Here is a 23,910-nt window from a genome sequence, read left to right on the forward strand (position 1 = left end):
AAGTCTGACAAAATTTCATTAGCTCTATAATGACGAAGAGTCTTGATCGAGCTTTAAAAAATATATTTCTACTTTCATAAAGATAGCACTTTTCCTTTGAGGGTGGATTTAATTATAAGCCCATTATGACGTCTCACTGGGGATTCGATAGGTATCACACAGCTGGCATAAATTCTAAGGCTGAGGACATGGAGACCTGCATGCAGGTGCAGCCTCATTTTGAATATCGTTGAAAGGTTAAAATTCAGTGGGAAGTGGGAAAAAAAAAAGCATACAAGATTTATTCAAGACAAAAATTTGATAAGTTTGTTTTATCATAAAATATCTAATATTTATTATTTTGAATAAATATACCGAGATGACAAACTGAGGGGATTTTAATCCAAACCTTTAAGCTCTTCCCCAGACAGGACTATCCCACCATGACAGACAGACTATTGTTATGCAGCCTTTGTCCTTTTGTAACAACCTACTTCTGAGTCTGGCTTTTTTTACTTAAAAATGCACTTTGGAAAACAAATGCAGAGCACACCTACAGGTGGACAATAAAATGGTTAAGTGGAAGACATTATTACCAGCACTCCCTTTACACAATAACTGGAGGTTTGATTTTGTTATTAATTGGGAATATACGTGCTGATATAAGGCTCAACAGATGCAATAGTTATTTATAGCGCTCTGTGTGATGTTAAGGAAGTTTAGAGGGTCACAGCATGGAAATGGTAGGTCTTATTAGCCATTATAGCTTACAGCTAATAACAGCTGTCTCACAAAGTACCTGGAGAAAAAAAGCTTTTTCTGCCAAACACTACATGGAGTATGAACCCAGAACTCTAGTGTTTTTTTTTTTTTGTCTTTTTTGATTGAATTACTGCATTCATACAGGGAGACATGGGGCATCCACAGGCTCTGGCAGTTTCTCTCCCCTACAATGAACAACCCACCTTTAGGATCGCTCTCCTGCTAGTGGGTTTCACCAACTATCTGGTGAGCAACTTTTAAGTCCTTTGTTATATAATATGCAGTTCTTAAGAAAACTGTGGGTTCTCCTTAATTGTTTATCACATCAAATAAATCTATAAGTCTCACTTTTTAAATTGAACTGCTGATATAAAGTTCTTCACAGATCCAACAACATCCAAAGTATTTTTTTTTACCCATGTCAGTCTGCTCAGTAGAACAGGTTTCAACTCAGCAGTTAAACATCGCTGGAAGAGAATTTTCATACAATGTTTAACTTTCTTCTCCAGGAGCTCATCTGGGGAAAAAAAAAAAAAACTAACCTGTGTTGAAGCTTTGGGTGATTCTCTGATGTTCGTGCAACCTTTAGTCAAGCAGGAATATATAAACAAAAGGCTGTCAGTCAATGTCTAAGAAGGTCACAACTAGGTTGTTTATTATCTGATAACTGATACAAGATAAACATTATACATTCTTTTTTAACACTGATGATAATTTCCTTTTATTTTTAAAGTCAGTATGCAAAAGAAATGTTTTGTAAATTAATAAATGGTACATGTTCAGACTGTTTTATTTATATTAAACCAATTAACTTTAAGCACTCCTTGTTGCCCTGGTGATAACTTGTTTAGCTACAACACAAAAAAGAAAGAAAATACAAAAATTGAAAAAAAAAAAAGCACAAACATCAAGAGTTGGCTGACAAATACTTTAAGGAATCACATAATCATCTTATGTTTCGACCTGTGTAGATGCATATATAAAAATACAGGATCCCTGTATATATGCACATACAGTAATAATGTAGATACTATAGTTATAAAGCCTGTTCTGGACTCACAAACAAAATGTAGAGAGCAGGATACACATACAAACATTTACCATTATCTCTCCATATAAACACACATGAATCAACCAACAGGAAGAAGGCTCTCTGGCTTCAGAAGCTAAAAACTACACATTAGAAAAAGAAAAAAAAAAAAAAAAAATGATAGATCTGCTGCAGATGAACTGTTTGTGCAGTTGAGTCCGACTGATCCCATCAGTCACAAACTGATCGCTTTCCTTGATTATATCAGTCTGTTGGTCCTCTTCCTTGCTGTGCACGCTGTGCTCAGTCATCCATGGTGACCATGTGGGAGGGACGCGGAGGTATGGGACTGTAGCTGGTTATGTCTGTTTAGTGTGCAGATGTCCTATAAGTCCATGCATTTTACCAATGAGTGTGTGTCCGTCTACCTGCTGATCCTTATGGTGAGGAGGGGGCTTTGCTACTGCTGTAATGAACCTGGTATCTGTTAACAGTTTGTCCTTTCAACTCCGTAGACAGACAGGTGGTCTTGCAGGGTATGAAGTCCTCCTCCTCCTCACCCATTAGCCAGTTCTGCACTGAGCGTTCGGCTGAGGCTGGGACATGATTGGCCAGCCAGCTTTGGTGCCACTTGTCAAAGCGTTCATGTTGGCAGGCTGCAACTCTGTGCTGTGACTGTGGGGGGGAAGAGATGGTTAAAAAAAAGTCAACATTTCACAGCTCACCTTATTTCTTTGGAATGAAGTTTAAAAAATAACTAGCTTTATGCCACATGAGGCTAATGGGAAGCATACCTTCCGGGCCTTCACCAGCGCACCTCTGCGGTACATGTAGTCCTCAGAGTTCATAACAAACACCATTTTGTGAGTGTTGAGTTTAAACCGACACTCCAGACTGCCTGCGTTCTCCACAGCCAGCTGCCGTTGCCACTCTCTCCTGCAGCGCATCGCCTCCACCTGCCGCACCTGCCAGCGCCGGAAACGCCGCAGATTCCTTTCCAACAAAATATTATGAAGACTTTAATTAAAATATGGTTTAGAGAACAACTGTTCACCATATGCATAACAGCAGTTAGGCAACTTAAAAGTTCACAAAAAAAAACCTTAAGGCTAAATTCCCAGATACACTGTCAGGATACTGAAGCTCGCTGACCAGAACTGTAAGATAAAAGAAATGATGCGTCTATGGTAGTTCTGTTCTTTCTTTTAGGACTTTCCTTGATTCTAGTCCTGGAGGTCTGTTGTGCTGCACCTTTAAAATGTGCCTCTGCTTCACACCGCTGAGTCAAGTAATCAGATCATAGCAGGACTCTGGAGAACTTGACTATCATCAGGAGGTAATACACAGATCTGATTGGATTTTACTCCCTCTACTGGGCCTTATGAAAACAGCCCCAACATGAATACTGATAGCCTTTCATGTTCCATCCATATACAACAGCAACCGAGCTCATTGTTACATTTATTCAAGCCAATGAAGTCTAAGCCTGCATTTTGGGTAAACGATTACAAGCCGAATGAGAAGCCTAATGTCTACATCAGTTTGCATCCACACCTGTCCTGATCTGATTCACATTTTGCCTTTAGAAAGAGGTTTCTTTGTTTTGTTTTTTTGCTGGGTCCACCTCATCATAAACCTCCACAGTCTAAAAGTGCTCCATCTGTGAGTAGTATGCAGCTGTTTATGCCAATGTTCGTACATTAGGCTGCCATAAAGCTGCTCATCTTGCCATGAGAACCAGAACAGATCTGCCACCAGGTCAATGGCACAGAAAGTTGCTTTTCCAGCCAGAGACAATAGGGGGAGAAGACAGACCTCTCACTTATCTCATTAACACTAAAGTGTACCATTATAGCGATTTAGCAGATGATAAATTATGGTAAAAAGTGCAACTTAGAGCTGCTTTAAGTACATGGATGTATACTGGACCCAGGGTTCAGTTTTAAATGGACTCTTGAATATAATCTTGCCACTTTAAGATCACTTAGACCATATAAGCACATCACATTTCTCTTACCTATGGCGGTTTAGTCTGCTGCTGGTCCCATAAACAGGAAAACCTTAAAACTTCTTGATTCTTTATATAATCAAACAAATCATGGTCTAAAGGTCATGATGTTATCACCAATGCCATAAACTGAGCTAAAAAAGACATTAAGTTTTGAAAACGTGTGCATTTAGTTGTCAATATCCATGATTTGCGACCCCCACCTCTTCAGTCATTTGTTTTTTGCTCTTTAGACCATAGCAGGAGATTAACCCTATTGACCAGCAGATGAGAATGTGGCATCCCTATACATTAAACTGTCCTTGGAAAATGTGCTTCCTCTAACAAGAATGAAACAAATCACCGACTGCAAAAAATGACAGAGGAAAATGTTGGAGACCCATGAAATATTATTCTTGGTTTGTCTATATTGCCACAGGGTCTGCAAATGGAAATCTACATCTTTATCTATAGAGTTTAATGTTTTTTTGTTTCCTGATTAAAAGGTTTAATTTCCAAATAGCCTACCTGGGCAGAAAAACAGGTTTGAAGAAGTAGCCTTCTGCCTGAGAGCACAAACTAGACTCTGTTCCAACAAACTGCTCCATGTAGCTCGACAGGCACTGGTAGAAACAACAGAAAGGTTTAATCATTAACTGAACTAATTAACAGATGATTTGTTTACCTGTAAGTAAACAGGTTTATATATGAACATATTTACCTGAACATCTAATGGATCATCAGCCTGAGCCTCCTCAGTGTCCAGCAGCTCCAGGGTCATCGTCACTTGACCTTTGTTTTGGATAAACATTACCTGAAGAAGAAAAAAAAGAAATCTGAGTTGGAGCATGTTTATTTTCTGAAAACAGGTAAAAAATATTTTAATTCATCAGCAAACAATATTTATACATGAGGGCCTTACACAGCAGATTAGAGACAAAAAGCAAAAAAAAATGGCTCTCCTCAGCTAGTCTTGGCTGATTAGTGGAGCTGGTGTTGAACAAAGTGTGTTTTTATCAGTGCAGCACATTACTGCTGCTTTTGTGCAGGGCCACTGAGTAGCCTGTGTGTGTGGCCATGTATTTGTGAACTTGTAGGGACATGTTTAAGGCCAATTTCCCAGGAATATGATACTTTTTGAGGACTTAAGGCTGACATATACTTGGAATCTCTGTCGTCTGCATAGGTGTCGCGGTGAACGCAGAGACGCCCCCGCCCCCTCCACAGACACTCTGCTGCACCTCTCCCAAATTGTAGGTGACCGCAGACAGGAGGCCTCTGATTGGTCAATTCTACATGCGCTCTACTCATATGTATTTCCTGGTTGGTACCTTACTGACTTGTTTTGTTTGTATGACCGCAATTGTGGAAAATGACTCGTGAAGATGGACCAGCTAGAAGAACGAGGAGCGCAAGAACGCTGGGACCCTTTTTAAACCTGGATCCCCGCTCTTTTTCGCCCTCATGTCCCTCCGTTGTCAGACAAACTTGCCGCCACTTCCTCACTGCCTTGGCCGTGTCTAGACCCACAGCTAGTTTGGGATTGTCCCTTTTGCTTTATGGTGTGGAATAACTTAGCACAGACCACGCTTCGCTTCAATATTTAGCATAAATCAAAAATGTCTGCGTCATACCTCCAACAAGTTCACTGCGACACACTGCTGTGGGAGTATAACCAGCAATTTAGGTGAGAAAAAGGTTCTCTCTTTGGGATGGGGGGATAGGTAATGGTTAGGCCATGAAAAGAAATGCCATATGAATGGAAGTGAATGGGAAGTCCTTACAAGGATAGTATGACAACAGGTGTTTTTAGGTGGGTTTGTGAAGCAATCTTTCAGCTGTTTAAACTTTCCTAACAAACTATAAGGCTACCAACTACAGCTTTTAGGTAATACAAAGAAATATCACATGAATTTTGCTATTATTGAAAAAATTGTCTTCTTTTCAACTTTCAAAAGCAAAAATGAAACCAAGAGAGCACCACACTCTTGGCAGGAGTCTAAAACCCTTCAATAAAATCCATAGCCAATAACTGAATTCTATAGTCTAACTTTGTGCAATGCAATCTCAGTCGAGGACCATGGCAGAAAGCACAGGGATGATGTTACAGAGAAGTTTATTAATTCAAGGCAAGATAATAAGCTCTCATTTAAAGCATTAGACATGTTATGAATCTCTATTTAACTACCTATCCCAAAATTACAAAAAAATTATGTCACAAAGGCAATCCTAAAAACACACAACTGAAAGAAGAAGGCAACTTGAGGAAAACTAAGAAATCCTATGTGGAATTGGCCTGAATCTATGTTAAAGCAACACAAACAAGCATATGGAGGAAATGGCTTTGCTCAAAATAACCTTTTAGGTCCAAATCCAAACCAAACACGTAACAGAGCATCTTTAAAGCTAAAAAAGGTGGTGGCAGGATCATGCTGAGAGGATGCTTTTCATCAGCAGAGACAGGAAAGCTGGTGGAGGTTGATGGGAAGGGAGAAAAAGTGGAGAAATTTAGGATTCACCTGGTTTAACTTTGTCAATAAAAAAATCTGGCTGGCCGATTATTAATCCATTCATCAAAAATGTAATCGACACATTAATCAATTTGCAAAATAATCATTAGTTGCAGCCCTATTCGCGACGACTCCTCCTTGGGCGGTAAAACAAACATCATATGCACTGAACATGACTAGCAGCTATAGCAGTTTTGCTCTAGATCACATTGAAAACGCCAAAAAAAGTAGCAATGTTGTTCTCAGCATAAGGGTTTAAAGGGGAACACTGTTTTTTTTTTTTTTTTTTTTACATTGGCCCCTTGATTTTACATTATTGCATCATGTTCTACTCACCCATATTAGTTTTGTGTCATTTGGATCTGTTCTGAAGATATTCGGTTAGGTTATATCCAAGTAACCTCTTCCCATGGGCAACAAGTTAAAGGCACAAACTGAACTGTTCATAATTTATCATATATGGTACGCCAGCATTCATAACATGTAGACAAATAACTGTCCCCCAGAAGGTTATATTTTTTATATTTCTATTTTTTAAAAACAGAGTGTGTATGACGTCATCCGCGTGTGTATCATTCATCCTGTCCACTGAACTGCTGCTAGTTTTACTCGCATGTCTGGAAGATGTCTAGTGCTACTACCACAAATGATCTCTCGGTCGCCAAATGGAATAGAACGATTCAGATTAGCTAGCCGAATGAATATAAGGGGTAGAATGTAGCCACCTGTGGCCCGGGCTGCCTGTCACAACTCAAGTCCGGCGTGCGGATGACGTCATACACACTCCGCTTTGTTTTAAAAAAATATAAATGACACAAACCTAATATGGGTGAGTAGAACATGATGTAATAACGTGAAATCAAGGGGCCAATGTAAAAAAAAAACGGTGTTCCCCTTTAAGAACCAACAAGAAAGAAAGGATAAGATCTCAATTTATTTCTTTCCAGGGATCAATTCTTAGCTGGTTAGTTGTTATACTATTGTTGTTAAGATGTTTTCATTTAGACAGGTTGACGTTGCCTCTGATGCTAGTCAAAAACAAATCGAGAGTTTCCTCTTTTAACAAGCATGCATGATTTCCCCCAGCGTGTTATAGGCTTGGCGGCCCATCATGCTTTACTCCATAGAGAGCTTTTTGCTCCGTAGCGCCATTTTAACTCCCCATCTAAATGTTCAACATATTTAGACAATATTGGCTGGCAAATTCCCACTCATTTTCTATTACATCTCTGTTGTAAACTGTATTATTACAGCGAATGCAGGGTGTTTTATGCCATCCATATTGGCGGTATAAACAGACAACAGTCAAGTGACTTCACGTCCTCTAAAGCAGCACTGTGCTCACCTTGAAGCAGTTCTCTTCAGCCATGATTCTCTCAGCCTTCCACTGGTAGCTAGTCTCCCACGCTGCTCGAACACACTGGGAGGACAGGTTCCCACCTGCAGCCCCCCTCTTCCTCTCAGCCAGGTAAAGATCAACCACCTGCAGACACACTTCATCGCTCACCAAGTGCTGCAGCTGAGGGCAGAGGAGAATGGATTACTATTCAACATTTTCAGAGCCAAACAAAACCAAGCTAAAATTTGAAAGTGAACTATAGTTACCTGCCGGATGATGTTGTGGATGACCTTGTCGATGGTAAAGCCGATGTACGCGTGGATGGTGAACATCTCTCTCAGCGTGTCCTCATACTGAGTGGAGTCTAAGTTGCCATCTAGCAGGCTGCGCACCATGTCCAGAAAGGCTGGATAGTACTCCTCCAACTCCACCTCGCCTGCGGATGTTAAGGGGATGTTAGGATTTTTTTTACAGTACTGCTTAGTCATCGCTTAGTCATCTGAGTGAATTTGTAGAGTGATCTAACAGAAAAACTGTAAGATATCAAAAAGCAAGTATTTTTGTCTGCTTTATAAATGAAAGGTAAATCCATTAACTGTAAGATCTCTTTGCACCAACTTGATCATGATTGTCCTTTCCAATTTTTCAGAAAGGACCAAAAATTCTTTGCTCCTTGCTTTTTCAGATAGAGCTGGACACCAGACTTGCTAGATGCTCTGACTTAGAGGCAGCTATAAGCTTTATTTTTTGAAGAAAAAAAAAAAAAAAAAAGACTACTCTAATGAAAGTTACAAGAAAGAAAATGTTATGTGAAGAATATTCCCAGAGACATATTGCTCCAGTGTTCTGCACAATTTTACATCACTAATGAATGATAAAATATAGCTTAAGTTTATCTTTATCCATTGACTTAAAGGTATAGAGGATTATCTTTTATTAACAGGTGGATCATCTAAATAAGTGGTCCTCCTAGTTGTCAATCAATCATTCTGGTGATATGTTTACATAAGGCCGTCCTACGTGCTTACCCCTGTTTTTGCGCACTTTCAGCCGCTTATGCGAGTTGAGCAGCGGTTTCAGACAGTCATTGAAACAGGGCTTGCAAGAGGAGAAATGGGCTGATACATGTTCTTGCATGTGCATTTTTTTCTTTTAAAAAAATCCTCCACGATACCTTTAAATATTTATCAATCATGCGAAATCATAACTGATTTGGGAGGTGAAATATCTTTAATATTAGTCTTATCTGATTAAATTTCACCAAATACCTAGAGTGTCATAGGTATGCTTTGTTGTTTTGATCTATACTTTTAAAAAATACCAAGATCAACTATTCTGCAATATTGAGCAGTTTGGAATTGTGTATTATATCAGACTATTATATCAACTGGCTCCAGTATGACTGTAAGCTGCTGAATACATAAAGTATGTAGGAAAAGAAGTCTTGAAAGCTATCACTAATCAGTATCTGCATATATTTTTCTATCCAACAACCAAACCTTTTCAGGCTGAATTCCTACAGCCTTCCATTCTTTTTAGCAAATCGTCAAAACATAAAACATAGAAATGTCAATCTAAAACTAGATGCAAGACACACCAATATCCAAGCTTAAAATATCTGGACAGATACATTCAGATCTGGAAAATACTGCATTGCTGGCAATCATGGCAACATAAATTAGAGCTAATCCACTAAGTTCAAATGTACCGTTTAGTGCATAATAAACTATTTGTATACAGGAATACATTGAAAGAACTTAACTTTTAGTCAAGCATAATGACTGATGGTTTCTGATTTTCCACCATAAGGCTTTACTTTTTTTGCTACGGTCTGCCTCAAATTAATTTTCTAAATTGAATCATGATGTGATTCACATTAATACAGACAGCAGTTTAACTACATTAATACGGACAGCAGTTTAACTTACTGGGCTGTTTGAGGCGGAGCTCCATGGCCAGGTCACATGCCTTTTCCCTCCTCCCCTCTGCCATCAGCAGCCTCTCTCGGCTCTGCTCTGCTCGGTGCTCCAGCAGCTGCCGCTCAGCTTGTCGGTAAACCCTCAGCAGCCGTGAACACAGTGTCTGGTGCAGCCGCAGAAAGAAATACCAGTTGTTGTTCACAAAGAAAAGGTTGTAGACACCATCCAGCTCCTTTTGGTGTTCTGCTTCAGGGTCGCGGAGGTCCACCTTTTCTCCAACAGCACCAGAGCCCGTCTCCATAGGAGTTGAGCTAGAAGTGGATGAAGTTGCCACTGCAGGTTGGCTCATGCTACTGGAAGTGGTTGAGGGCTCAGTGTCCGTAGGCTGAGGTGGGCTGCAGCGCCTCCTCCTGGACTCACCATTGAGTTGCTGCTGCAGCTGGGACTGGTTCTGAACCAGCTGGGCTGAAGGTTGACTCCCTGCTGCTGCTCCACCAGATGCATTGTTTGAATGTCCACCTCCTGCTCCTCCCCTGGCAGCTGCTGTAGATCCAGAGGTTCCAGCCCCTCTTTCTCCACCTTCCTCAGGCTCCGCCTCCTCATCAGTCCATTCTTCTGTGTCACTAAGCTCGCCACGGCGGGAGAAGAACAGATCAGGAACAAAGTGCTGGATGATGCGCTTGATGTGGTCCTTGTCATCCTTGTGGATGGTGGGCTGACGTTTCACGTGGTAGATGATAAGAGAGGCAGCGTCCTCCAGTATCTGCTTGTCTTCATATGTGAACATCATGTGAGGCTCGCTGGAGGACGCCGAGCCCAAACCGTTACGGCTCTGATGGCCAACTCCTCCTTCCTCAGTACTCTGCTCCTGACGCTGAAACCAAAGAGAAAGATTTCAATAAATTATACTTTTTGAGGAAGATAAAAATGATGGGCTGTAATGACAACAAGGTTTTACCTTTTTTCCTAAAACACCCACTCTTACTAACAGTATAAAAGGAAAATGGTAAAACCCTCAACAAATTCAGTTACATCTTTACTTACTAAAGTTTTATGACTAAAATAATCATCTGGACCCAAAAGCCTTAGAATAAAAAGGGTTAATAAGAGTGCCAATTTATTTATAGATAAATAAATCCTCAATTCTAATATTTATCTGATAAGTAACAAAATAAAAATAAAATCTTTACTTTTACAATAACAGCAATGAGAACTGAATCATCCTGAAATGATTTATAGCTTCTAGTTTGGTTAGAGGTTTGTGGAGGCGTAAAGGTATCACCTCATCATAGATGCTTTCAATCTCATTGAGGAGACTTTTTGACCGCAGCGCCTTCATGTCATTCTGTTTAAAGTTGACTCCTTGGTGGTCCAGGGACTTTAGGTAGGCTTTCTCATACTGCTCTCTCCAAATCTTGTTAAAGCCCTGCTGGGCCTCTCTCCACTCCTCCTCCTTGGCTTTCAACCTGAATCATTAAAAACATAAAGGCGATACATTTGATGAAATAAAGTGATAGAAATGAAGTGTATAGTCTTATAATAATGCATTATTGAAGGTTTTAGTAATGGTTCTTGCAGTTTAGCCTGCAGGTGTACAGAACACATGTATTGTTAATACCGCAGAATGTTTGCATTTCTTAACATCCCTCCAAACCACTAAAGAAACTTGGAAAGTGTTAGTTCAAAAGTTGTGAGTTTTTTTTCTCCCTTTTTTAACATCCAATCCATACCTCTTGAGCACCACAGGCACAGCAGTGGCGGGACTCTTCTTCAGTCCCTCGATGATCTCAGGGGCCTTGTCGCCGTATATACGATACACAGCACGGCGCTGAATGACCTCAGAGGTACCACCCAGGCAGTCATCTAATCTGAATCTTTCCTGGTCTTCTGGTGACAGGCGAGACAGCTTCTTTTGGACGCTCTCCAACACCCTGATGGTGGCCAAATTTGTCTCCAGCACAACATCCAACTAAAATGACAGACATCATTTAGTCAAGCACTCGCATATTTATTAACCATGTGAGTGTAACAATATGTGATTCTTAATAGACAAAGGTGAAACTCATATGCTCAATTTATTAGAAAAGCTAGAAATGCCAAATTATTATTATGGTTACCTCAAATCTTTCATCCTCACAGCGGTGCAGTTGTTCTTCATATGGAGTCTTCTTGGAGCTAACAAAGGTGGAGTCCTCCGACCAGGAAGGGAATGAGACCCAGGTGTCATTTAGGACCTTCACATGCAGATTGAAAACATTATTAATCTGGAAAATAAGAGCTGCAATTCCAAAAAGTGCTACTGATGCTTTACAATGTTTTATTAAGCTAAAGTTTGAGCTAAAGCTTTAAAGTGTGGAACAAAGTGCATGCAGCACAAGAAAAGGAAGTGAGAGGATGTTTCAAAATATAACAATCCTTAGAGTTCGTCACTGCACACAAACCTCTTTGCAAAGGGCAGTGCGCCCACTGCATTTTGGCTGCTGATAGGTCTTAGGCAGTGCTCTGTAGCTCGACCCCAGGCGTTTGCAAGAGGCATAATCCACCTCTCTGCCCCCTCCTCCTTCCATGTAACGATCAGAGAGCCCCGACACGGCATGAGAGAGCTCTTTGTCCCCGAGAAATGACTTGAACTGAGTGTACAGCTCAGGAAACTTCCTGTAAGGACATGCAGGATGTAATGTATGAGAGAGAAGTTTAGGTGAAGAATGACAAACATTCTGGAGATAATGAGATTTCAAATATGCAGATATTAGTTGCAACATTCTTAAAATTAAACACTTGCAAATTTAATGACAATTTGAATGAGTAATACTGTTCGATACAGAATCTAAAAGTCAAATCTCGTCATTTGATAATACTGAAAATTTTACATTTTCTTAGAAAGTAAAGTAGTTGGGTTTATAGTTTTCTTTAACTGTGTTGAAATATTGCTCCTTTACATAACTCAACAGGCCATTAATGTCTGAACCACTTGCAGTAAAACAGTGCACACCTCAGTGGAAATGTCCAAACTGCAAGTAAATAGCCACTTCCCCTCCCTGGAGTCATGTGACTTGTTAGTGTTGCAAGGTCTCAGGTGTGAATAGGAAGCCATGAAGTGTGTTATATTTGGTTTTATTGCTAGTATTCTCTCATACTGGTCACTGGATGTCCAACATGGCAACTAATAAGGAACTGAAAGAATAAAGACACTCTACATAAAGATGACCTAGCCTTCAAGTAGACTGCCAACTGAGTGACAGCACGGCACCCCAACCATGCAGTGGTTAAACACAAACTATTCCACGGCTTCACTATGGTCAACCAAAGGAGTTTAGTGCACATACTTTGTCATATCCATAAACTCATGTAGCAGGGTTTGCTGCACACTCCGTTAAACTCATCTGCATGGCTGTCATCCCAGAAGGAAGCAGCTTCTATAGATTGCTCTATAGAATGTCCTTTAACAGTTTACTGAAGACAAGCAGAGTAAAGACAGTGATTACTGGAACCACATTCTGTGGTCTGATGAAACCAAGATAACCCGTTTAGTGTCAAGCTTGTGTGTTAGCAACCTGATGAGAAGTAAAAAGACTAGTGCGTCTTGCCGGGGGACGAGTGCTGCTTAGAGAAACCACGAATGCCACCATGTAGGGTGACATGCAAAGGCAGAACATTACTGCTAAATTTCACACTAACCTAAATTTAAAATGCCAAACTAAACCCTAGTAACTGCCTGTGGAGCATCCGAAAGCAGAAGGTGGAGGAGCGCAGGATTTCCAACATCCACCAGCTCAGTGACGTCAATAAGAGGAGTAGAAGACGCCACCATTGGTGACCTGTGGAGCTCTATTGAACTCCAGGACCAAGAGAATAAAGGTAATGCTGGGAAATCATGAAACAATTTGAACTGCACTCTATTTGGTTGCTAGCATTTGGACACTGAGAGCTCAGAGTGTCACATTATTTTGAGGGGACAGCAAATTTAATACAGAAATACAAGCTATAAATCAAATTGATTAGCTGGTATCGAAGTGTCATATCTATTTGTTTTCCATGAAGGTGTATATGTGAAATACTTTATACTGATTTATAAATACCATAAGAGTTAGTCGCATCAATAACAGATTTTTAAATGCATCAACACTTGTCTTATGAGCATATCCATTCTCCATATTTATCTTTTCAGTCACTCACCCTAGGAATGGAGTAACTAGTTGTAGCAGCTCTGCTCCAGAAACCACCTCCTGGTTAAACAAGGCAATGCAGCGCAGGAAATTCTCATATACTTCCTGGCTTTTAAACAGCCGACGAACCTTAACAAGAGGGGGAAAAAAAATAAATCAACCAGTAGAACAACAAAACACATTAAGCCAATCTAAACAAAACAATAAAAATAATCACAAATCTGATACCTTACCTTATCAAAAAAGGAGAATTCTCTTAAGACACCATGTTTCCCAACGGAAGCAAAGGACTGATCTTTCGTGCAGGGATACTTCATCTTTTTCTAATATTTAAAAAAACAAAACACAAAAAACAAACTCAATATAAGTGTTTTCTACTTATTGTTAACTTTTCTTTATCATATCACAGTACACTAAAACTAAAAGTCAAAACAGGCGACTCTGTAATCATATTATCCCAGACTTGTTGCCATAATAAAAAGATGCACAGCCCTTTGGAAAGAGTGTTCAACTTAGAGCTTTACTGTCAACTTTTTTTTTGGAAGTTGTAGAAATATGCACAAAGTAGCAAAAGTGTGAAACTTTACCTTGAGCAGTGGGGACATGGGCATCAGCAAAGGTCTGGGCCTCTTTTTGTTTTGTTTGGTTATCGTGTCCTCCTCCTCTGACTTTTTTACCTGCTCCTTCCCTCCTGTTAGCGAGCTTCCTGTGAACTACATGACAGGGAAGCATAAACAAAAACCAGGAGCTTGATCAGTATTCCTTAAAGGGACGTTAGGAGTAACTACCGTAATTTTCGGACTATAAGCCTCAACTTTTTCCCCATTTTTCAACCTTGCGGCTTATATAACAATGTGGCTTATCAATGGACTTTTACAGCAAACGGCCACTAGGGTAATACCTAAATCTATGGATTTTACCATCCATCATGTTGACGTCACATTTGCTTCAACACACAAGTATGGTAGCCGTGCGCCCGGGAATGCGGAGGTCCCCTGGAAGCAGACTTCTACCGCGAGTGGTACGAGACAGAACGACAGCGAGAAAGACAGACATTGTGAGTGCAAGACAATTTCTGTTAAACATAAAAAACCTGCGGCTTATAGTCCGGTGCGGCTTGTATATGTACAAATCATGCAATTTAGCTTCTGCGGCTTATATTCAGGTGCGGCTATTCGTCCGAAAATTACGGTAGTAACATTTTCATTTACATATTTGGTATAAATGCAGGAAAAAAGTAAAAAATGTCACACCTGTCATACCAAAAATTATTATTTAAATTATAATGAACACCAGGACATTTTTGTAGTTAAGGATTCAAAATATCAATACCTTTTTATATAAGCATAGTAAACATTTCAAACTTTCAAAAGACCTTTTCAAAGAATTGTCATTTAAACTTTAACAGAGCCTATTATATTTTCTTTTTAAATTTAAGATAGATTGATGGTGGTATTTAAAGACTGGACTTAACATCTAAAGTCCTCCCATTCCCTAATCCCTGAAACGCTCCACAGTAATAACACTTTCTTGCGTATATATTCAGTATATGATATTCATTGTGAAATTAACAAGTGTATGATCTGAGTGTTGCTATACATTATTTTCTTTCAACTTCAGTCCCTAAGAAGCAAATTGTCTTTCTATGTAGGCCACTCAGCATCTTTTCTAATTTTTTCCAGCTTCAAGTCATTTAACCTTGTTGTGTCAGTGAAGATGATTTATTCATTTCTTGAAAGAGATATATTCTTATGTTTTCAACTATTGGTACAATTGAGGTGAAATAAAAAATTAGAACTTATACCTTATAGCATTTTAGTATGGGTAAGAAAAACTATAATTAACAGAGAGGTATGCATGTCTAGTATATTTAACAAGTTTAATGAGTCTTTTTATGAACAATACAGATTGTCATTAACAATAAGCTTTTCAAAACATGTTAGTCAAGTCGTAAGGAAGCGGCTGTTCCAACGGTTGCAGTTCCAAACTCTCCTGAGTGGAAGATTCACAAGCAATTTTGGCTGTGGCCGGTGTCTCTGAAGCATCTTGCTAACCAGTTAGCAACTTGGTGCTTGTAGGTTCCTAATGGGAAATTACATTGGGACCAAGTAGCACTTAGTAACGACACTGTCAAGGAATGCTGTCGACAGCAGAAACATGCAAGAGGAAGAGAGTTTTGTGTCGGAGGTCGTGAATGAGTCTCCTCTGTCATATCTTTTTGTATGTAGAGGAGGATAGAAGAGGATGCCAGGGCGGCACAAATTTCGTTTGGCGTACAAGGCTTACAGACGTGCATGTCTGAGCCCTTGCCTCGCAACGCTGCCAGTTCTGTTAGCACTATGCCTACCGAAGACACAGACGTCCATTCCGGTGAATACTGGGACGTAACTCAACGGTAAGACAAATGGTTCTTATTTCTAATTTCAACCAATGCATATAATAGCTGTGACATCCGAATCAAGATGCTATGACCGAAAAAATTAGGTTGACAGAAGATCTTTGATATATGATTGGCCGAATTTAGGTGTACGAGCTGACGTATGACTAACTGGCCTGCATAAAATACCACAATAAGACTTTTTTTTTGTCTTTTTTTTAAATAGAAACTTTTTAACTTTTGGGACAATATGTTTAAGCCAGAATGATTTGAAATTAAAATTAGACTTCCCTAACGCCAGTGGAGTCAGACACAGCAGCTGCAGCCTGTTTCTGCAGCCAGGAATAGGCTGCTACTTGCATGCATGGATTTGCATGCTACCTGCAACCGTCTCTACCTTTCTGTGTGCCGACAAACCCACTTCACATGTTTTACCGCCACGTAAAGGGCTGCAGTGAGAAATACAGCTTCTTACCCTTGTTAAACATACTATGACTTACTATGCGATTTGAAAATTAACATTTTGTTAAATTGTAATTATATTGCAAATGCAAGTAATTGTCCAGCACAGTATACACTCTCTTAAAAAAAACTGTTGAGTGGATCAGTCAAAACATTTTTTTTAACTTAATTTGCTTTTTTGCATGAAAACTGATCAGGAGCAAATTGCTAGATGATGCTCCTGATATGGTCGTTGACATCCTTGTGGATGGTGGATTCATGCGCATGAATCAAGCTCTGGTAGTGGATTATTGTTTATCCATGTCCCGTTTTTCCGCGACCTACCAGTGATCTCTTGGCATCAGGCAGAAACTGTCCAAACTCAGCAAGTAGGTCCTCTTGTCCCTTGAAGAGACTGGCAACCTTGGAAAAGACCTCATCTTCAGTCATTCCACTGCTGCCTCGACCACCTCTACTCTCCTTTACCTCCAGCTGCTCCTTCTGAGGAGTTAAAGGTGAACAGAAGCAGAGCTTCATGAAATATATTCATCCAGTTAAATATATTGCTGTTACTACTTGTTAGTGCTACTGCAGATTTGAAGGAGTGATTTGTCAGTAATTCATAATGTTGCCCTTTAGTTTGATTTGATGGAGTAACTAAAACATGTCAGAATATGTGATGTGGAATGGTGGAGTATTAAAAAGACAATTACAAAACCTGTTAAAATATTTTACCTGATACGTATGAAGAATTTCTAGGAAGGCTCTATAAATCTCAGGGTGGTCCAGGAAACGGTTTTTAATCTTGTTTACATAGCTAATGGCACTGTCGAACTCTACGGGGCTTGTCTCTGAAGCAGGAGGCGATACAGATGATGTGGTAGCCTGAATTAGGCTTTCTTTGCTCGCCAGAGGAAGAGAAAGCTTGCTTGCAGGCTCTGGGGGTGCTGCTGAGGTTGAAGATGGGCTGTCTGAAGAGGGCACCTTGGCATCACTGGTTTGGGCAGGTCCTGCTTGTGATTGAACAGCGAGGACACTACCTGAGGTGGCAGCTACTGCAGGGGTGGTCAAACTCTTTGCTGGCTGTCCTATAGACACCTGCAAGGAAGATCGACGATGAAACTCACTGCTACTACGATAGACGTCAACAGTAGGCAATTTTAACTGGTTTTGATGAATACATGTTATAGGAAAAAAAAATAACTATGTTGGTACATCACAAATATTCTGAAGAAAAAAAACGTATTTGCTTGATAAAAAAATGTAATAAAAAAAAGTACTTGAAATTAATGATTGAAATAACTGATTTAATTTAGTACTCAAATAATTATCTACTAGATTATAGACTCAAAAATTTTATTTGCCAAATAATGAAAAAGTAAGCTAGAGCTGTACAAATATGTATTCATTTTGTAATTAAGATGAAAAAACATTTTTGCTGTAAATATTCTCTTAAAAACTCCTTCAGTAGCATAGATTTAGCTTCACCTGGTTCAAATGATGATAAGAGCATCTATTCAGGACCCCTCCCCTAGTGTATTGTTAAATGTGTATATGAAACCTATAATTAATTAAAGAAATCATCCTCATTTGTGGGCAGCGGCAGTGGAGCAGGGGTTAAGCGTACGACCCATTTAGCGAGGCTTTGGTCCTCGTCTAGGCTGCCACAGATTCGATTCCTGGTCTGTTGACCTTTTCCGCATTTCTTCCACTTTTCTCAAATCCCATTTCCTGTCTGCAAACTTTAAAAAGTAACTAAGACCAGTAGTGCGCTAAGAAATAATATAATATTCATACACACACACACACACACACACACAAACAACACAACCAAAAGACAAAAATTTTGCAAAAGATGAAAACGTAACCATAATGTTTACAAACTCCAGCAATTTCCTGTTATTTAAAGGACACTACAATTCAAGTTATTTGTTTATCTTCTTTATATTTAAGTACAACACTCAAAGGAGAAAACAATATCAGCCCTATATTGACCTTTAGACTTACATCAATATATGAACAGAAAGAACATGCATTTCAAACTTTAACATTTTCATTTAAATCATCAACACTATTTAAAATACAATGGATGTTGTGGAGACTTTGGAAAGTCTTATATTGTTTTTGCAAATCCCCTCACAAATGTTAAAATTTTCTGGATTACTACATTGCAATAACACAAGCAACAATTAAGTTCAATCCAGAGGGTTGTCATACAGCAATCTTAAATGAGAGATGCATGTACAATTTGCTCAGTTTTGGCATAATTACTTCTCTGAGTTGGTTACTCTTTCAGCAAACGGCTTTTTTTTTTTATCTTCATTTAACAATTCCATTCAACTCACTAAATTATTTCAGTATTCCAATATTTCAGTCATATAAAGAATATTGTGCATTCCTTAAAAATCTAAAAACCTGGCTGGAAGCTGTATAAGATTTTCAAGTGATTTTTCCATTTCTCTGAGCAATTTTTAACAACTGCTTGAATTATCTCTGATGTTATGGAAAGCCTGGTCGCATCAAAATTTAATGTTAAGGGAACGCATTCCTTTCAAGAAATTTTACTGTGTAGCAATATGATTATGTGGCTGTGAAAGAAAAAGCTTTCCTAAATCTGTATTAGGATAAAATGATGTGCAAAATTTGATTGCTTTACCTATTTTGTATGTATTCATGAAAACAATAAACCACCTCATCAAAATAACCTAATTACCTATGGTTAAGGATATGTGTCTAACTTTGTTATTACATAAAAGGTATAGGAAGAAGTGCCACTTCCATTCTGAATCATGTTTTATTTCAAACAGGAAAGTTTATGGTGTGGCTAATTGTTATTTCTAGGTTGAAAAGTTTTCTTAAATGAAGCTACGCAGAATTTAAAAGTCCCTTCAAACATTTTTCAGGAAATGGGATGGGGGGGGGGGAAATCGCCATCAAATTTTATATTTGGGTTGTTCAGAGAAAGGGGAGGTCTTACCTGTGTAGTGAACGGCGATTGAAGGAAAGCCACCCCATTTTTGGGTACCTCTATCCGATAGCCTGGTGGCAGGAAGGCATTGAAGCCCAAAACCAGGTCAGGATGCCCGTGAAATAGTTGGGACACTCTGTTTATAACCCCTGGAGTGTCGATGCTATTTAACAAAACCAGATAGAGGTCAAGATGATGTGGCTGACACAAGAGTGCTATTACACATTAAAATACTAACAGATTCAAAAACAAATTTTTTTTTTAACTAAAAAAAGATTCCAGATCAATTATTTTAAAAAGTTTCTATAGTTTAAAGAGGTGAACTGTTGCATGATTAGATAAGTTTCCAAAACATCCCCTGATCAGCTCTAATGATGCAAAGTAATCAAACAATCCAAGTTTAAAACTTCTTTATACACGAGACAAAAAAATAAATAAATAAATTCTTAAATGATTTGTTCAAGCGACATTATTGGATTCAAGCAAGATTTGGATTGTCGTTACTACTTGTCTAAAGGTAGTAGACAGAAAAATACTATTAAAAGAATATAATGGAGGTCTGCCTAGAAATGTTTTTATAATCTTTGTAATTGTAATGTGAAAATAGATCTCAACTAAACATACAATCAAAGTTTGTTAGAGTTAAGCACAGAAGCACCACAGTACTTATTGAGAAATTAACCCATTGCATTTAGCAAAGGTAAGTTAATGGAAAGAAGTTAATCATTCTGTTTACTTTTGGCAGGACATTTGGCTCAATGGGTAGAGCAACCTTTTTTCAATCAGAAGCTGTGGGGTTCCATTCCTGCTCCCCTTCACATTTTAATGTGCCTATGGGTAAGGCACTTAACACCAAGTTGCTTAAATCTGTATATCATTACACAAATGTAGGTGTGGATATGGTATAAAGCCCTTTGGAGGATGACAACACTAAAAGGCATGCTGTTAAAAAAAATGTCACTCTATGATGAAGCTTCTTATAGAAAAGCTCTGTATACATTTAGTTCATATGAAACCTAGGCAGCCGTTGAAACTATGGCTTTATAAAGGATTATGAAAACCCAATTTTATTTTGTGCAAAAATATAGTAGATGATGCCAGGAGAAGTCCAAGGTTGCATTCCTACCCTGTAATGGCTTGATGAAATCTGTTGATTATTTTAATATACATAAACTCCTTTTTTAAGAAATGAAAGAGTCCTTTACTGTCATTTCCAACTCCAAGTTGTTTAAAAATGGCATAATTAAAAACATTATTAGAAAAGACAGTTGTGAACAGCTGCTCTGTGTTTCACATAGAAAGCAGTCTTTAGAAACAGACTAGTGGTATCAACATACTGATTTTTCTTCTTAGAAAAAACAAGGAACTAACTGGTTATCTACAGCAGATCAGATAAAGACCAAACTGCAAATTTATTTGGTGTTTTTTTCAGCTATTAAAAGAGCACAAACTTGTTGGACATAAAATCAAAAATATTACAGCTAAAGTTTAAACATTAATGCACAATTTCCAGTTTAGATATATTATCAGCAATACCTCTGTGACTTGAACTCTTTCATGATGTCCAAAAACTTGTTATATATGCCAGGGTCATTGGCAAAGCGAATTTTGACTTGGTCCAGATATGACAAGGCATCTTCAACCTAAACAGAGAGAAGGCATGGAGAAGAAAGAAAAACACAATTAGCTTCAAACGGGATGTGTAAATCAGAGTAACCACATGTCATTATGTCCATGATGAAGTGAAGATGCTGTGGAGAAGTAATAAACACCTAACAAGACAATCTATGGATCTAAAAACGTAAAAATGAATACTGCATCTACTATTTAGATTCGCCTTTTAACATCAAAAGTTTCATTTTATAAATTAACCATTCATAAACTCGTTTCAAAAAGCCAGAGTACATCGTCAGGTATGAGCAGAGACTCATCGGGTAATTAGACATTTACTCAACATTCCCAAGGCCAAAACTAATACAAAGACACATCTCTCTTTTGTAGCTTATATTCTCATCTCTGGAACAACAAATTGTGCTTTTCTTTGACCAATACAATTTCCTTCTTTTTCACTCTTGAGGTATTATGTGTCAATTTTTACTTTGACAAAATATAACAGAGGACTGTTTTGCACTTTCTTCAACAGATATCATGGTTTGTTATTGTTTTGCATTTTCACTATCTGCAAAAATAAGTCATCATACAACATTTTGGTTTAAGAAAATACAAACACACCAAAGATAATTCATCAATTGAACAATTACCCTGACTGGCACTGGCCAACGTGAATACAGAACCTTAAAAACTCGACTGTCACTATTTCGAGTCAAACTCACCGTCTGAAATCAATTAGGATCGATCAAGACCTTGAAATGGTTATACATGCTTTCCCTTAACAGTGGGGATAACCTAATACATTTATTTCCCCATCAAAATAAAACTCAAACCACACAACACATTTTTCTTCTGTGTTCTTATTTGAATGTGATTGAATCTAAACATCAGAATTAGTTACATTTTAAATCATTGATGAAAAAAAAGCCTACTTAGTAAATATCTTGATTTATATTATAAGGTTTTCTCACTGTGTTTATGTTTATCCATGCTTAACTTACTGTACAGTCAATCAATAGCATGGGTCCTATATGTATTTGTCATAATATATTTTGTGGCCCCTTCTGCTAGAGATTTAGAGAACCACTAATCTAAACACCTCGATTCACCATGCATTTATAAACATTATAAATTGATCAAAGAAACATATTGTGTTTTATCTCGTACTCAATGTCTTAACTCAATAATAACGCTTTTTTGCGTGCAGTTTGTGCTGCGCAATCTAACAAGCTGCATTAACAGAACTGACTTATTTATTGTTATTTACAGCTTGCAAATAAAATGGTTTGGTTGAGAAGTATAATCATTATCAAGTCAAAGTGACCATAAGTCCACTACTTAACAAAGAAGTCTGCATAAATGCTCGCTAGCCGTGTTTTCTGACATTTATAAACAATACTTCGAAATAAAAAGGGGAAAGCTTGGTCAGACACAAGCTAAAGGGAGTTATTGTAGCTAGGTTTAGCCAACTGACGGTTTTAAGTCCCCTAACACTACCTCCATCCACCCGCATACATTTACACAATGCGTTCAGTCCCCGCTGGTTCCTGGCCAACTGTATTGTGTCGGCAGGAGGGACCCGTTTTAATAAAACACCGCAGCCACAAATACACGAAGAAAGCGAAGCTATAAAAAAAATAAACCGAAGTCGCATTTTCGTAGCTAGCTTGGCTTATGTCCTCCACTTTGTTCGAGCTGGCTAAAAGAGAAAAAAAATCCAACAAGGAACTTCCCACAACCGAGCTCAGACTGTTTGCTCACAGCAGCTGCCGCTGATGGCGTAAATACTACACAAAAAATAGAAAAAGTAGACCAAACTGAGCCTTCTTGCGGTCAGTTACGCATTCGTTAAAGGCATAACAGCTTCCACGTATAACCTTTTATGTCAGTGTCGGGCTGGTCAGCGATGAATTACTTTTATTATTAGCCCAGCGAGCTAACTCCTGTTAGCCAACCGTTGCTTTCACTACTCTCGACGGTAACCCCGGAGCAACAAAATGGTTGAGACACTTTTTTCCTCCCTCGTCGTGTCCCCTTTCTTACCTTGAGCTTCTGGAAGTGCTGCTGCTGCACTTGCTTTTGTGTTATCACGTAAGGCTTGTCTTGGATTTGGTTTATTTGCTTCGCGGTGCTGTGCGCCTGAATCTTCGCCATTATATCCCCGGCGTAGGGAGGCTGGGGAGCCGCTACCACAACTTGAGAGGGAAGCTTCGGCGTTACCTCCAGTTGTTGGCTACGCGACAAACCGTGCTGTCGGTGGGGAAGCCAGCCTGCCAGCGAGCAACCCTACTTTGCTTAGCTGGACAGTCTCGACGAGCAGAGAGAGAAAGAGAGAGGGAGGGGGAAAGCAGGCAAAAAAAAAGACGAGAAACCCAGCAGAGTGGAGAGTGATGACAGACAAGCTACTACTCGCTGCGACTACGACTCAACATCACGGTTGGATAAAGCTAACGAAAGCACGAAGGCTCTGAGTGTGGAGCTCGTAGACAATGGTTGTCGTTTTACGGATTTAAAATAACTATCGCCTGTCTCTTTAAATTCGGCGGCAGCGGTCTATCTTGGCGTCCGGAAGCCAGAGTAGGAGTGAAAAATAAGAAAAAAAAACGGAGTAAAAAATTGAAGTGCGCAGCCGCAGCGATGGGAGGAGCATCAGTTCACAAGCATCAGATTGCTCCACTCCCCCTTCACTGCTACAAAAGAACAATGTTGCCCCGTGTTTGTCTGACACTTACTGGAAACAAACCTGCAGAAACAAAGCCCTGCATACAAGGTATTCGCATACTAGAGTATGTTTATATAATCCTTACCGATTCAGAACAGG

General features: G+C 39.0%; 1 protein-coding gene across 1 annotated transcript; it reads right to left on the bottom strand.

The window, feature by feature from the left end:
• Positions 1-1,946: 1,946 nt before the first annotated feature.
• Positions 1,947-23,667, bottom strand: sin3b (SIN3 transcription regulator family member B). Its single transcript, XM_015399690.1, has 19 exons — positions 23,133-23,667; positions 21,015-21,121; positions 19,488-19,641; positions 17,246-17,608; positions 16,856-17,011; positions 14,280-14,405; positions 13,926-14,015; positions 13,703-13,821; positions 11,968-12,181; positions 11,644-11,760; positions 11,257-11,495; positions 10,809-10,992; positions 9,536-10,400; positions 7,874-8,043; positions 7,614-7,787; positions 4,480-4,572; positions 4,287-4,381; positions 2,566-2,764; positions 1,947-2,446 (listed from the first exon to the last, which is right to left on the bottom strand). The coding sequence occupies exons 1-19, from the start codon at positions 23,241-23,243 to the stop codon at positions 2,210-2,212; spliced, it is 3,813 nt and encodes a 1,270-aa protein (XP_015255176.1). The 5' UTR covers positions 23,244-23,667; the 3' UTR covers positions 1,947-2,209.
• Positions 23,668-23,910: the final 243 nt, after the last annotated feature.

Source organism: Cyprinodon variegatus, unplaced genomic scaffold (genome assembly GCF_000732505.1).
Source record: "Cyprinodon variegatus isolate N-32 unplaced genomic scaffold, C_variegatus-1.0 Scaffold30, whole genome shotgun sequence".
NCBI lineage: Eukaryota > Metazoa > Chordata > Actinopteri > Cyprinodontiformes > Cyprinodontidae > Cyprinodon > Cyprinodon variegatus.

Bases quoted from the DNA above. Each gene is read 5' to 3' on its own strand.
- sin3b (XM_015399690.1), bottom strand. From the start codon at position 23,243: ATGGCGAAGATTCAGGCGCACAGCACCGCGAAGCAAATAAACCAAATC. The intron at 21,122-23,132 runs GTAAGAAAGGGG...CTCTCTGTTTAG, and splicing joins AGCACTTCCAGAAGCTCAAG to GTTGAAGATGCCTTGTCATA. The intron at 11,496-11,643 runs GTAACCATAATA...CTGTCATTTTAG, and splicing joins GTGAGGATGAAAGATTTGAG to TTGGATGTTGTGCTGGAGAC.